Genomic DNA, 17,252 nt, shown 5'->3' with positions numbered 1-17,252 from the left:
CATATAAAATTATTATTCTAGTGAATAATATGTGACTTGTTAACACTATTGTATCAATGCACGTTTATTCGTGTCATAAATGAAGATTTAACAAGTGCAGTGAAATGTTGCATGGTTATTCCACGTATATTTTTTTCCTCCTGAGCCATGCTCTGGTCATTTACACGCTTATTCTTGTAGATTTTGTTGCTTTTACATGTTTGTAAAGATAAAAGCCCGTTTATTAGTGTTAAGAGTATAAAATGTAAATCTATAAAGTAGAAGAGTTTGTTTGTTTGAACGCGCGAATCTCAGGAACTACTGGTCCGATTTGAAAAATTCGTTTGTTGTTTGATGGCTCATTTATTGAAGAAGGCTATAAACTATAAATTATCACTATAACACGAATAGAAGCGAAGAAACATAAGAAAATGTAGAAAAAAACACTAAAATTATTTGAGGGCGCTTATCTCGCTGGATGGATGAATTCTGGATGAATTTTTAAGTTATTTGGCACAGATGTAGAGTAGAACATGATGTGAAAGAAAATAGGCAATTTTTTGCGGGAAAATGTACGGTCTCCGTAAAATTTTTCATTTATGCGGGCGAGGCCGCGTGGAACGTCTAGTTAGCTAATATTTTCTTGTTGATGGTTCAGAAAAAAAATATTGTTAACCTATTGTTGTTGTTGATAAATATTGACCAACCTCGCGTCTATGCGTGGACTCATACATATAAAATGGAGTACAACCTTGCCTATAGATCTTTCAAGAGAGAGATCAAACAGCACGTCAATAGTATTGGTGGGAGACTCGATTGCCTTCCTTTGGGAACCCGTGAATTCTGGTCTCTGGCCTAAGCTATTGAAGGGTATTTATGAAAGCCATCCTGTCATCCCTACAAGTAGGAAATGGATCGTTGTCCCACGACACGACACGACAAATACAAAGACGATCTTCTGGGTAAGCTCCTTGCGTCAAACTCGACCCTTGATGACCTTGGAATAAAAACCGCCGACCATACCACGATGCAGGGGCATCATGTAAGATATTAGGTAATAGGTTACGTCAGCGCTCAGTGTGAATAACCCTGCGTGCCCTTGATATCCAAAAGTCGAGTGGGCCTGACGGAATCCCTCCTATTGTGTTGAAAAAGTGTGCTCCAGAGTTGGCTCCGGTCTGAAGGCGTCGTTTTTGGTTCTCCTACTCTTCTGGCATTGTCCCGGCTTCTTACAAGACAACCTTAATGTACTCGATCCCCAAAAAAAGGTAACCTCTCAAATCCTTCCAACTACAGACCAATTGCTTAAACCTCCGTCATCTCGAAGATAATGGAATCCATTATCAACTCTTTCGATACTTGGGCGGCCAGACATTACAAAGCGACAAACACGACATACAGTACAGGTCGCTTGGCTAGTTATCTCTCGTACAAAACTCATCGTTGGGCTCAGGTGATTGTGTGGAGAGGAGAGACATTGGCTGTTAGTTTGGACATTGCGAAGGCCTTTGATCGGGTTTGGCTCAAAGCGCTACTATCAAAGCTTCCATCACAATATGGGCTTCCCGAGAATTTATGCAAATAGGTCACAAGTTTTTTTGGCAGATCAATGATATGTTACATTCCAATGGCATTTATTGCTATGCGGATGATAGTACAGGTGATGCCCTATCTACCGGCTTCCACCATATTTCTCGGCTAAATGTCATCGAGAGTCGAAACGAACCTATGTCTAAATAGAGAATTCACAGGAGAATGTCTCTAAATGCGGTAGACGATAGTTTTCTGATTCTGTTCTTAACAGGACGAGACAGTATTTCAGTCTGAACCAATGCCTGCATACAAGGTGCAGGTTCGGCCTCATATGGAATACTGTTTTCATATCTGGGCAGGGACCCCAAAATTCCAACAAATCCCTTTGGATCGTATCCAACGAAGGGCCACTCGAATTGTTGACTGCCATAATGTTTCAAATAGGCTGGACCCCTTGGAATTACGCCGAGATATAAATAGCTTCACTCTGCATCCTCAATCGGTTGTATCACGGGGAGTGCTCTGAGGAATTGTTCGGAATCATACCTATGATTGCAGGAGATTGAAGTTGCAGGAGGTACTTACCTCCTGCAACTTTTCGCCATCGCTCCATGTTAAAAATATACCATCCATGAGGATGGCGTATTTTTATAGTATACAATCCTCATGGATGGTATATTTTTCTCTCATCAAAGTGAGATGATACCTTGATGAGTGGCAGACTTCCACCGTGCTTTTTTCCCGTAACTTTCTGCCGCACACTGTAAAATTTTAATGAACTGTCACCAGCAGTATTTTCGGACCTATACGACCTGCAAACCTTCAAGGAGAGAGCGCATTCCCTCTTAAAAAGACCGGCAACTCACCAGCAGCTCAAGCTCAGCAGAAACAAATATTTTGATTTTGATTTTTGTTCATACTTAAACCATTTTTGTCTCACCAATCAACTTTAGCCATTTGACTGCCAAGTAAAAATACGTTATTGCATCCTCATTTGCTAACGTACAATATGATATGTCGGTAGATTGTAGAGGTAATATAGAGCCTAAATGTTATTTTTAAATTAATGTTAGGAAAATATTATGATGACAATTAAAAAATATTTTTGCTTGAACTTCTTATAGTCAAATGAAGGCTGGGGACAGTTATTTTGAAACGTATAAATAATTAACGTCCTGGTTATCCCAGCACCCGAGCCTTATTTTACATAAAACCTAAACAGGATAATGGTCTGTAAAGAAAAATTTATCGTGTGCCTAAATCATATACCGCTGTGATATTTTACAGAATATGTTAAAACTAGATGTCCCGCGCGGCTTCGCCCGCGTAAATTAGGAATTTTACAGAAACCGTACATTTTCCCGTAAAAAATAGCTTATGTCCCTACTCCCTTCACTTGGTCTACTCTATATCTGTGCTTAATATTGCCATAAAAATTGCTCCAGTAGTTGGTAATTTCTTATATTTCCTCCGTTTTTCCCACATTTTCCCGAGTTTCTTCGGTCGTATTAGTCTTAGCGTGATAATATTTAGCCTTACTCGATAAATGAGCTATCTAACACTGAAATAAGTTTTTAAATTTGACGACCTCTGTGGCTCAGTGGTGAGCGCGTTGGTAGCTCAAGCCGGGGGTCGCGGGTTCGAATCCCGCCGACGGAACAAAAAGATTTCAATGTTCCCGGGTCTGGATGTGTGTACCTATTAAATATGTGTATGATATAATAAAAATCTTAAATATATGTATAGTATAAAAGTATTAAATATATTTCCGTTGTCTGGTACCTGTAACACAAGTCCTTTAGGTACTTAGCACGGGGCCAGACTGACGTGGTGTGAAGCGTCCATAGATATTATTATTATTATTATATTAAATCAGACCTGTAGTTCCTGAGATTAACGCGTTCAAGCAAACATACTCTTCAGGTTTATAATAATATTAGGTAGGTATAGATTTTTTTTTAAATTATCGCTTGACAAACTCGAGTCTCGATCTAAAAGACTATGAAAGGTACCAATAACAGGGTCATTATAGGCTCATAAGTCATAACCATGGGACGATGTATGGTATAACATGGTAGTGATGATGATGATTAATGTAATTTGCATAGTAACATAGGCTTTCCGTTCTTAAAACAACGCCGAAACTCCCAAACTTGTATCTATAAAGAATCAGGAGTTCTCTCAGCACCTTCCGAACCACGGTATACCAGGTATACCTCGGTGCAAAATCTTACTTGTTGGTAGCATATGCTTAGAATACTTTTCACGAAACCGAAGTCACCACATGTTTCCCTATAAATTTTGAGGAGTTCCCTCGATTACTTATGGATCCTTCATCAGATCACCACTTTTGTGAATATAATACCAAATTGGGATGACACCCTATATACCAAAAGAAAAATTTTGAAAATCGCTTAACAAACGGTGGAGTAATCGTTGAACATAAGAAAACGAACATAACACCTCCCCCATTTTGAGAGACGGTTAAAATTGTAGCCTAAGTGTTATTCTGATGTACTATAAGCTATATTATTGTAAAGTTTTATTAAAATCTGTTCAGTAGTTTTTGCGTGAAAGAGTAACAAACATCCAAACATCCACACATCCATATGTTACTATGCAAATTACATTAATCATCATCATCACTACCATGTTATACCATACATCGTCCCATGGTTATGACTTATGAGCCTGTAATGACCCTGTTATTGGTACCTTTCATAGTCTTTTAGATCGAGACTCGAGTTTGTCAAGCGATAATTTAAAAAAAAATCTATACCTACCTAATATTATTATAAACCTGAAGAGTATGTTTGCTTGAACGCGTTAATCTCAGGAACTACAGGTCTGATTTAAAAACTTATTTCAGTGTTAGATAGCTCATTTATCGAGTAAGGCTAAATATTATCACGCTAAGACTAATACGACCGAAGAAACTCGGGAAAATGTGGGAAAAACGGAGGAAATATAAGAAATTACCAACTACTGGAGCAATTTTTATGGCAATATTAAGCACAGATATAGAGTAGACCAAGTGAAGGGAGTAGGGACATAAGCTATTTTTTACGGGAAAATGTACGGTTTCTGTAAAATTCCTAATTTACGCGGGCGAAGCCGCGCGGGACATCTAGTTTTAACATATTCTGTAAAATATCACAGCGGTATATGATTTAGGCACACGATAAATTTTTCTTTACAGACCATTATCCTGTTTAGGTTTTATGTAAAATAAGGCTCGGGTGCTGGGATAACCAGGACGTTAATTATTTATACGTTTCAAAATAACTGTCCCCAGCCTTCATTTGACTATAAGAAGTTCAAGCAAAAATATTTTTTAATTGTCATCATAATATTTTCCTAACATTAATTTAAAAATAACATGTAGGCTCTATATTACCTCTACAATCTACCGACATATCATATTGTACGTTAGCAAATGAGGATGCAATAACGTATTTTTACTTGGCAGTCAAATGGCTAAAGTTGATTGGTGAGACAAAAATGGTTTAAGTATGAACAAAAATCAAAATCAAAATATTTATTTCTAAATATGTTAACAAAGTTTTAGAACATCTACATGATGCCTACCACCGGTTCGGGAACTAACTCGGCAAGAAGAACCGGCTATCATATCCACTACAATTAAAGCAGACAAATTTATACATTTATTACATACTAACTAGCTGTTGCCCGCGACTTCGTCCGCGACAACATAGTATAATAACAAAGATGGATAGTCCGCTAACAAATATGAAAAAAGTAAAATATAACCTTCTCCTTTTTGGAAGTCGGTTAAAAAGTTGCCTAAGTTACACCCTACTACATCAGCTATCTACCAAAAAAGTCCCGGCAAAATAGCTCAAGCCGTTTCAGAGATTAGCCGGAACAAACAGACAGACAGACAGACATACGGACAAAAATTGTAATTTTTTTTGTTTTGGTGTATGTATCGTATATAGATTCATATGCATGTAGTAAAAAACGGTTCTTTCAATATTACAAACAGACATTCCAATTTTATTTATATGTATATATGTATAGATGTACAGATGAAAAAAACCATGACGTGAATATATTACATTATATAGACTTGAAATTGTGAAAATATTATGTTGAAATTCCATCGGCACAAGTTTATCATTGTCAAGCGAGTTGCATCCACAAGGTACGGGAGGGGTGGTGCAAATTAAATTTTACAGAGCTGAACCTATTTAGTAAGTACCTATTTTTGGCTAGTACCTCTTTTTTTTATGAAATAAGGGAGCAAACCTGATGGAAAGCAACTTCCGTCGCCCATGGACACTCGCAGCATCAGAAGAGCTGCAAGTGCGTTGCCGACCTTTTAAGAGGGAATAGGGTAATAGGGGAGGGTAGGGAAGGGAAGGGAAGGGAATAGTTGAGGGTAGGGAAGGGAATAGGGTAGGGGTTAGGGGATTGGGCCTCCGGTAAACTCACTCACTCGGCGAAACACAGCGCAAGCGCTGTTTCACGCCGGTTTTCTGTGAGAACGTGGTATTTATCCGGTCGAGCCGGCCCATTCGTGCCGAAGCATGGCTCTCCCACGTCATTTATTAACTCATAAGCCAACTAAAGTAGGTGCTTCAGCTTTAAAAATTTAACAGTGATTTCAAAATGTACCATTTTCCGCGTGACTAAATATTGTAATATATACTTACTTGAAAAAAGGAAGCATTAAAATTATTCGTGTCAAGTAAAGTTTGTAAAATATTTGATGGAGCAAAAACTTTCCTGAATAATATTCTAATTGTTTCAATTAGCATCCAAGTAGGTATTTGAAATACATTTTTCATGACATTCCAAAGTTATTAGGCATTAACAAAAGGGGTCGAAAGATCGATATATCTCGAGTTATAATTTCAATAAAAACACAAAGTAAAATAAAGACTTCCGAAATTTTCAAATTTTTATGATTACGGCGGAATTTTTCATTCCCCCATATTTGTTTCCATCTCACCCAATTAGATAAGTTTACAGGAAACATCCTTTTATAACAATCCTAAGCAAATTTTATAATTACAGAGAATTTGCAAACTTTTGTTTTATCAGTTACTTTTAGTTCGCATTTTAGAAGCTTTAAGGTGAGTTCACATTTCACATCAAAAGGAGACGAAAATAAATTATTGTCGAAAACGTGACACCGCCTGACATCACCATTTTGTATCGCTATAATGTTTCGCCGGATTTCGCCTCATTATCTATACATATAAATAAAATTGGAGTGTCTGTTTGTAATATTGAAAGAACCGTTTTTTACTAGATGCATATGAATGTATTTAGGGTACATACACCAAAACAACATTTTTTACAATTTTTGTCTGTATGTCTGTCTGTCTGTCTGTCTGTCTGTCTGTCTGTCTGTCTGTTTGTTCCGGCTAATCTCTGAAATGGCTGGAGTGATTTTGACGGGACTTTTTGTGGCACATAGCTGATGTAATAAGGCATAACTTAGGCTACTTTTTAACCGACTTCCGAAAAGGAGGAGGATATATTTCACTTTTTTTATATTGGTTCGCGGACAACTCCATCGTTTGAAGACCGATTTCCAAAATTCTTTTGTTGTTGTATGTGAAGTAGCCCGAATTTGGTAACGTGATCACAAAAGTGGTGATCTGATGATGCAATCCATGAGAAATCGACAGGACTCCTTAAAATTTATATGGAAACATATAGTGATTCTACGTTTTTCTGAAGGATTTTAAGCTTAAACTACCAAAAAATAAACGGCCAAGTGCGAGTCGGACTCGCGCACGAAGGGTTCCGTACCACTTTAGAGCAAAACAAGAAAAAAATTGTGTTTTTGTATGGGAGCCCCCCTTAATTATAAATTTTATTATGAAATATTAAATCACAAATAAAACTGAATATTTTATGAACATTTCAGGTGGCCATCTGTTGTCATCATTAATAACGAGCAAAAAATGTTAAAAAAATCACGTTTGTTGTATCGGAGCCCGCCTTAAATATTAAATTTATTTTATTTTTAGTATTTGTTTTTATAGCAGCAGCAGATATACATAATCTGTGAAAATTTCAACTCTCTAGCTATTACTGTTCTTGAGTTACAGCCTGGAGATAGACGGACAGACGGACAGACATCGAAGTCTCAGTAATAGGGTTCCGTTTTTACCCTTTGGGTACGGAACCCTAATAAGAATTTGCGCCAAAGTACACCCTGGTTCCGATGGTGCTGTACAGAACTCTTGAATCCTTATAGATAATTAATGTTCGGCAATTTTGGCGTTGTTTCAACAACTAAAAGCATATTATTATTATGTCAATAATACTAATCATCATCATAACTATAATTATGCCATGAATCATCACATTATTATCAAAAGTCTTACATTTGATATTATTGTTCCACCGTTTGTTGACTGATTTTCAAAACTCTTTTGTTGCTATTTAGTGTTTACTGTTTATAGAGGTACCTGAATTTGGTACAATGCTTACGAAAGTGGTGATCTGATACTGAAATTCGTGAGATATAGAGGGAACTCCTGGATATTTTTTGGAACACACATAGACGCGTCAACTATTTCTGTATTCAATCTTCATAATTTTTTAGTCCGTAGCAGCTAACTTTAGCGCAATTTCTATGTGCAATTTACCGCTTTTTTGTAGATGTAGATTAAATGAACTAAAAAGTATTAAATAATTCATATTCTGTACTCAGTATTTCTGTTCTCAGTCTTCATTATTTTGAAGTCGGTACTACCAGCTAACCTAATCGCCAGTTCTGTGACAAAATCTAACTGCAACCGACTTCAAATTATGAAGACTGAGAACAGAAATACTGAGTACAGAATATGAATGATTAATTAATACTTTTTAGTTCATTTAAGAAAATTACTATTGTCTTTACCTTGGAAGTCGGTTTAAATTTTTGTTTAAAAATAATAATTTTACTCTTATCTATTCGTTATCCTTGTGATTTTCTATACCTACAGTATTGGCGTTTTTATCTACAAATTTAGGTTCATAAAAAGTTATCAGATCAACTACTTAACAAGATCCCATTTTTACTATTTGTGTAAAGAAGGGGAAAATTTCTCTCTTTTTCATTTTCTTTTTTTATCACATTTTGCTGACGCGGACGAAGTCGCGGGCAACAGCTAGTAATGAAATAAAATATTATAACCTGTTAACTTGGTGCCTATCCATATAACGAGTAACAAGAGTAATCCAATGAAAGCAAATGTGAGCAAAAAGAATGTGTGAATTATTTATTTTTATTTAAACTATTACAACTGAGTGTCTTCTCATTAGTAAATCAAGGCAGTTATAGCCTATGTACGTTAAGTTTATATAATATGGGATAATTTTACATCACAGGTTATGCCGACCAATATTGTATCTACTGGGGTAGAATAACAAAAGGAAGTCAAACTTGCTATCAGAGGAAGAAGAGTGTCTTTTGAGAAATCAGGTAAATGAATCTGAAATCTTCCGCATACTGTCCGAATACTACTCTACTGTCTTATAATTAATTACAATATACCAGCGAGACTTGAGTCCGGCCCTCGCCAACGCCGGTCTTCCACATAGCAACGGACTCCCCGATAAGCAATCTCGGGCCTGGTATATATATGGAGTGCGCGAAAAACTTTGATACCGCGATTCAGACGCAGTCTTCTGGTTGGTGCGCACGAGCGGAACCGTCACGTCTCAGCGAAGTCGACAAAAACTCTGAGAAGCAATTATATCTAATGACGGCGCCGGAGCACACGCGATTCACATAATCACTTTTTGTAGCAGTTTGTATTTTGTACTCAATTATTTTTTGTTCTACGTTTGGTACTGAACTAGATGACCCGTAAACTTTGTATCACTTCCCCCTCCTAATGTCAACCTTCCTGGAACCTCCACAAATATTTTAAGAATAAAATAAGCCAAGTCGGTTCAGCCGCTCTCGAATTTTAGCGGGACTAACAAAATTGAACAAAATTATCGTTTATATTGCTCGTAAAAGATCGTTGACCACATTTTCCATTTTTTCTGACAAATAATATCATTATTATATTTAAATAATGATTCTTAGGACTCAAAGTAACACAAATATTTTATGAGTTTTTGCATATCACTGACTAAATGTGAACTTATAGACGTGGGAGAGCCATGCTTCGGCACGAATGGGCCGGCTCGACCGGAGAAATACCACGTCCTCACAGAAAACCGGCGTGAAACAGCGCTTGCGCTGTGTTTCGCCGAGTGAGTGAGTTTACCGGAGGCCCAATCCCCTACCCTATTCCCTTCCCTACCCGTTATTCCGTTCCCTTTCCATCCCTACCTTCCCCTATTACCCTATTCCCTCTTAAAAGGCCGGCAACGCACCTGCAGCTCTTCTGATGCTGCGAGTGTCCATGGGCGACGGAAGTTGCTTTAAATCAGGTGACCCGTTTGCTCGTTTGCCCCCTTATTTCATTTAAAAAAAAAGAACTAAATGTGAAATGTGAACTAACAAGAAGAGCATAAAGTATATTTACAATGGTTCTGATGGATTTTTAACCGACTTCCAAAAAACGAGGAGGTTATATTATATTCGGCTGTGGATATTTTTTTTTTTTTGTATGTTCGACCACTACTCCGCCGTTTGTGAACCGATTTTCAAAATTTTTGTTTCGTTATATTAGGTTTCACTCCAATTTGGTCCCCTTTTCACAAAAGTGGTGATCTGATGATGGGATCCATGAGTAATCGAGGGAACTCCTCAAAATTTATATGGAAATATATGGTGATTTTGATTTTATGAGAAGCATCCTAAGCGTCTAAAAATCTTGCGTTTTGGTAGCATATGCTACCAAAACGCAAGATTTTGCAACAAGGTATACTACGGTTCCGAAGATACTAAGAGAACTCCGGATTCCTTATAGATACAAGTTTGGGGGTTTAGGCGTTGTTTTAAGAACTGAAAGCATATGCTACTATACAAATTACATTCATCATCATCATCATAATCATCACTACCATGTCAGGGTCACCAATGTCACAACTCACATGGTTGTGTGGGAATAAGCGTGGCGACGCTAAAGGAAGATCTTCCGACCGAGCGAGGTGTTATGCTCGGTCAGGCCGGAGCCCACGTGATACATTTCAGCTGTCGTATATATACCGCAGTGCTCAGAAAACTTCGATAGCGCGATGCAGGAATGTTAGGCGAATTGTGGGTACCGCCATAGTTGTATATGGATACAATATACACACAACACCATAAAATATCATCAGTCATCACGTTATGTCCTTATTTATTTGGTATATTTCAAAGCGATTTTAATTTGAAAAAATATACTTAATGTTGTTTCATAATGTTGTTTCAAAATACATTTGTGGTACTCTATTCAATTTTGTGGTACTTGAAATATCAAGTACCACAAAATTGAACATAAGTAACAAATTCAACCTTTACTCCAGAGCGTAAGGCACACATTTGGGTTGGACTGAAGGAAACGGGGCACTATGGAAAAAATACTTAGAAAGAAATGTCAAAATTTTAACCTCTTATAACCACCCTTTTTGCCACATATACCAATCGATAGGGGGCGCCAAGGGGAGCACAAAAGCTCAGATAAACTTTTCTCAAAAATCAACCCCTGTCGAAAGACAGGCCGAAATGTGACCCTCGTTAGCACGGAGAAAATACTTAAAAAAATTGGACGACAAAAATACAACCCCCTATGACCACCCCTTTTTATTATATCAATCGATAGGGGGCGCCAAGGGAAGCAAAAAAGCTCAGATAAACTTTTCTCAAAAATCAACCCCTGTCGAATGACAGGCCGAAATGTGACCCTTGTTAGTATGGCGAAAATACTTAGAAAAATTTGGCTAAGGTTTAGGAACCTACGTCAATTAAATGTTGGTGACATGGGTTAAGGAGGATTGTTTTGGGTGAGAAAAACTCCTACTTACCGTTTCCACCGCCAGTAAACTCTCCGTTTAGAAGAAATTCGCATTTGAGATTTTCGTAATCTTCAGATAAGATCATCTGTTTTCTGATGTTTACGAAGTATTTTTAAGGCATGTCAAGGCTGTGAAGAGTGGGTCTTACTTAACTACTCAACCACGGATACCGAAAGGGGGGCTCGGGGGGCGCAGCCCCCCGCCAAAACAAAAACAAACACAATCTAGAAAGTCCAAAAGTAGGTTAGGTTAGGTTGGAACTTAGACCACAGCACCCAGATATAGGATATATCCGTCGACTTTCCTTTGTAGTAGTTTGTCAAATAAATTGGGGTAGGCTTGTAAACATTTACCAAGAATAAGATAATATTAAGGGGTTGAAGTATTTTCTTACGCGAAGGTTGGTAGGTAACTAAAAAGAGTGAAATTATTATTTTTAACAAAAAATTAAAACCGACTTCCAAGGTAAAAACAATAATAACATCCTTATAATATGAACTAAAAAGTATTAAATAATTTTTCCTATCTAATAGTGCCTTTTTTAAATTCGGCTAAACCTCACTATTTCTGTACTCAATCTTCATAATTTTGAAGTCGGTGCCAGTTACAAAAGTTTCAAATATTCTGTCAGAGAACTAAAGATTCAGCTATCTGGTACCGACTTCAAAATGATGAAGATTGAGTACAGAATTAGTTGAGTTTTAGCCGAATTCGGAAAAAGGCGCTATTAGATAGGAAAAATTATTTCATACTTTTTAGTTCATATTATAAGGGTGTTATTATTGTTTTTACCTTGGAAGTCGGTTTTAATTTTTTGTTAAAAATAATAATTCTTCAGTATTTCTCTGGAGTCTAATGAAGGCAGTGTAGTTTTAGTTATTTTTGTGGTATATTTCTCTGAAACACTAATATTGGTGGTAGTAAATCTTCCGGCGTATCGTTAAACTTGCCTTTACGACGCTTTCACCGCAGCCGAGTTTACACGTACACGGCGTGCAGGAAAATCTATAGCCCGCTTAATTACAGATTTATGTATCTAAGTTACATGCGGCATTATTATCATATATAATATTATGGTAACTAGCTGACCCAGCGAACGTTGTTTTGCCGTATAAAATATTTCTAGTATCAATATAAAAAGTAGATAAAAACCTATTCTCAGGGCTAACGAATGTACATACAAAATTTCTATAAAATCGGTTGAGCCGTTTTGGAGGATTTCGCGCACAAATACTGTGACACGAGGATATCATAATATATTTGATATTAGTCAAAGTGCGTCTATCTATTACTTCTTTTTGTCTCCTATCTCTTTATTTACAAGGTAACAAAACAAATTGATAATACTTTAGGGTGTGTATGAGTCCCTTGTATAGAGTTCACTGTAAGAGTAGCAGCGATAAAAGAGTAACTTTTTTTACTTTTGCATGGGCAAATTCATAATGGCGCATCCGCACATGCCGCCGGCTTATACCGCCGCCGCACAGTGGATCGAATCGACAATTTCGGGGACATAGGGACCAATTTTTGTTTTTCAAATTTTTTTTTGTGCCAATGGATAGAGCTAATTAATCTTAACAAATGTTATTATTTGCAATTTTTTCTTAGGGTTATTATTTAAGTAGAAAAAAACATATTTTTAAATTTCTTGTATGGAAAAAAATATATAATCCCAAATTTTTGTCAAGTCCTGATAGATCCCGCGCTCAAACCTTTTTTTTTTATATATTTTGGCTACATTGCTAGTATTATGTACCATAAATGTGTGCCTAAAGTTGCCACTCTGCCAGAAATAGCCGAAGAAAATTACAAAAGATTTAATTAGTAACTAATGACTTCTTAAAATTCCTTAAACTATTCTAGGCATATTTCATGCAAAATAATTATTATGCTAGTAAAACAATACTTATAATTACTTAAAATTAGAAAAAAAAAAGAAAAATCGATTCCATGTAAATATTGTGATCGGTCATTAACTTCAAGTAACTAATCCGTTTGACAATAGTAAATAATCTTTTGTATTGTGTATTTTCTAACAATCGCTTAATGACAATGAACAGAACAACATTCAAAATAAATAGCTTAAGTAGCCTTGCATAAGAGCTTTTAATTATACCCTCATTAGCTATTATTAGTGTGGCATGGAATATAATACTATCTCGTTTTGTTTTGCTAATAGCGTAGTGTTTTAAAAATTTGCGAAGGAATTTAAAAAAAATCCAATTTTTGATACTTAAATTTTATTATTAAGTATCGAAAAAAACATAAAAAAATAGCATTAATATGGTTTTTTAACAATAAAGATTACAAATAATAATATTTTCTCCATTTAAGCGTTACATACATATTCCCTATTAATAATAAAATTGAAAAATAAAAAATAGTGAGTATACATAAAAATTACGATACCATACATACTATAATAAAAGTAATAAAATTATTTCTAAATAAATATTGCATTTAATTTACAAAACTCAAAAAGCTTACTCACTATCAGAATGATTATCCTGTAATTCATTAACGTCAATGAACTCTATCTCAGATTCTGTCGGCAAATTTAACAGAAGCTCTTTAGCCCGTGAAGAGAGAGCTATTTTGTTATGCTTTGATAGTCTTGGTCTAAAACTTGTGATATTTGGATCTGATGATATTAAAAGATTATGTAAAATATCCTCATTTGTGGCTTTTCTACTTAATTTTCTGGAATAACTCTCTCTGAATTTCCGGAAATCTTTGTTACGAGCTTCTGCTGCTTCTTCTGACAGATTGCCGATAGGTATGGTAGCAAAATGCTGGATAATATCAGCGCCATGTATAAGCAGCTTATGTAAACTAGAAGGCATATAATACCAGGGATATAAATTTATGTAGAGTTCTGCAGTCTCTCTACAGAATAAGGAGAATTTAGAAAGGTTGACGCACTCTCCAGATGCTACAGTCTGGAGTATTACATGTAACCTTTCTATTAATTCCTTGCTTATACCAGTAATACGGGCTGCAGTGTCTGCGTCCCTGAAAAATCTTCGGGCAGTATTGCCATCATTAGTTGTTCCCTCTCCTTGTTTCACCTGGTCTATTAGTAATCCGCAATCTTCTCTAAATGCTCGCTGAATTTCGAACTTTCTAAGCTTAATTTTTTGTTGATCTTCGCCCCTGCCACTCCATTTTTTAAAATCCATACGATAGGCTGCATAAGAAAAATGGGACATTATTAATATTGAAAATGAATATTTTGTAAAAGAACAATGACTTGCGGCTGTAAAGTAATTAATAGCTAAGGTATGATAAATAAGAATAATTATTGTTACCTATGTGAAGAAGGCACTCCATACACCTTATCCAGCAGTGTAAAGATGATAGTCCGTACTGGTGAATTTCTTCATTATTGTGTTTTTGGTCAAGCAGTTCAATATTGTTCATTTCCGATGGCTTTGCTTTGCAAATATCGCAAACGGCTGTCGACGTCTCTGATAAATATGACGTTATCTTTCCGTCAATCATCGTCAAAAGTAACTGGTGAGACACTTCAATTTGATTCAGTTTTGATGGTTGAAGCGCTTTTATTTCTTCTGTTATTCTGTTTTTAATTGACATAACAGTGGACTGGGTTTCTTTCGTAAATTGAAACATTAATGGACAACAGTAAAACGTGGACGATGGTCTTTCGTTTTCCCAAACAATAGTTCCATCGGATTGTTGTAGCCTAACTGGTACTAGACTGGCCATAAAAATACTGGAGTCTTCAAATTCTTTGTTTACTTTTTGCTTGTACACACTTTGACCAGAAGCTCCGTCAAAACCCCATTTACTTACAAGCTCTAAATTTATTGTTGCGTCCAAATCCATGGATATTGCATCCAAAAGTCTTGATACAGTCAAGTTGAGTAAAGCTTGCAGTTTAATTGAAGCCCCGTCCTCAGTAATACATAAATCTTTTTTATCTGGATAACAATTCAATTTAGCTTGTTGCAATTTGTAGTACGATGGATATAACTCTGAACCATTTTCACTCGCAGACTCTCTTAAGTTTATATATTGCCACTTTGATAACTTTAGCGAAACTAATAAAGCTAGTGCCTTATCAGGTGAATACGTATCACTCTTAACCTTATCGTTGTTTAAGCATGCCTTGACTTTATTTAAATCTTCTGGATGATTGAGTAAATGGTTCATTATTTTTGAAATATCTTCGTTTCCACTATTTTTTAAACTCCTTGTTGATATGGCAGACATTTCTTCCGGAGAAAATGAAAGATTTTTATTTATTTCATCTAAACGTCTCAGTTTTTGTCGATCACATAAATCTTCAAAAGGTTTCCTCGGAGTAAACGTAGATGTGGAAGCGTCTGAAGTAGAAAGTGCTGGTGGTAGATTCTCAGTATTATCATAAACCTCGAGTTCTATTGGTTCAGTATTGATAACACCAAAATTGATTTCTTGGGGCCAATTTATTGACGATTCTAACCAATCGCCATTTTTTTTAAATAAATTTAGCTAATGTTCGGTTGCATTTTTCCCATCTGGCACATATATTAGAACAAAAACGCGTACAGAACTTTCTAAGCACGGCACTATTCTCTTCAGTCACATTTATTTTCGATTGTAGAAAATCAAATAGTTTTTTACTATCTGACAAACTTTTCAATTGGTCTCTTAATACCATAAATAAATCTATATTATTCACAAGACCGTCCATTATACCAAAATAAAGAAAATTAAACACTGTGAAAATACGATGTATGTAGTAGCACGTTTAAACAATAACTAATTTTGAAATATCAATTACGATCCTTTTATAATTTTCCACACCTAACAATGATAATTATAACTATTAATGATTAGCTAATGAGGGTATAAGCCCTTATGCAATTACTTAAGCTCTTTATTTTGAATGTTGTTCGATTCATTATCATTAGGTAAGCGATTGTTAGAAAATACACAATTCAAATTAATTACGAATTCGGCAGCCCGGGCTTCCAAAAAAAACCAGAAATTATCTAAGAAATTTATTAAACTAACTTATATTTCATTTACAATAATTGTTCCGCGATCGATCCTAGACCGACATATATGACAATTTTTGATAGAACAATAATTACGAAAACGCGGTTATGCTGAAACTGCTGATGTGTTACCTCGAAGGCGATGGCGTTGACCGGGCACGTGCGGCTGCATCAGCATTCTCCTTTAGGGGTCCGTGCGTAATTCCTCCACCCCCAGAGAAGCAACTATTTGAGGACTTTGAGCGAGAAAGTTGCTAGCAGAGATTCTTGATTCTTTACAGGAACTGCGTAGACTGGTTGATCAGCTTGGCTGGTTGGAGTGACACCCTCGTTTAGACCACTGTCCTTTTGTCGACGCAAGCGGCGACGTCGGATGATAAGAATAAGGGAAATTGTAACTATACCAAATACTAACGTGTATAGGGGCAACGTTGTATGGTACAGTGAAGAAGATATTTGATTTAGTTGGACAGGGTTCTGTAGAATTAATTGTTCTTCCAGGTTATGTAGATTCTTCAGGTCGAAAGAATTGAGGGTCATATGGGGAATCGATATTTCTAGTTTTTTTTTCTAATTTTAAGTAATTATAAGTATTGTTTTACTAGCATAATAATTATTTTGCATGAAATATGCCTAGAATAGTTTAAGGAATTTTAAGAAGTCATTAGTTACTAATTAAATCTTTTGTAATTTGCTTCGGCTATTTCTGGCAGAGTGGCAACTTTAGGCACACATTTATGGTACATAATACTAGCAATGTAGCCAAAATATATAAAAAAAAAGGTTTGAGCGCGGGATCTATCAGGACTTGACAAAAAT

General features: G+C 36.0%; 1 protein-coding gene across 1 annotated transcript; it reads right to left on the bottom strand.

Annotated features, from left to right (window-relative positions):
• Positions 1 to 13,879: 13,879 nt before the first annotated feature.
• Positions 13,880 to 15,704, bottom strand: LOC121725559. The gene is made up of 2 exons (XM_042112573.1): positions 14,739 to 15,704; positions 13,880 to 14,617 (listed from the first exon to the last, which is right to left on the bottom strand). Exons 1-2 carry the CDS (start codon positions 15,661 to 15,663, stop codon positions 13,914 to 13,916), a joined length of 1,629 nt encoding a protein of 542 aa, XP_041968507.1. The 5' UTR covers positions 15,664 to 15,704; the 3' UTR covers positions 13,880 to 13,913.
• Between the last annotated feature and the right edge of the window lie 1,548 nt (positions 15,705 to 17,252).

Source organism: Aricia agestis, chromosome 3, assembly GCF_905147365.1.
Source record: "Aricia agestis chromosome 3, ilAriAges1.1, whole genome shotgun sequence".
Lineage (NCBI taxonomy): Eukaryota > Metazoa > Arthropoda > Insecta > Lepidoptera > Lycaenidae > Aricia > Aricia agestis.
This window is presented reverse-complemented; position numbering and strand designations above follow the sequence as displayed.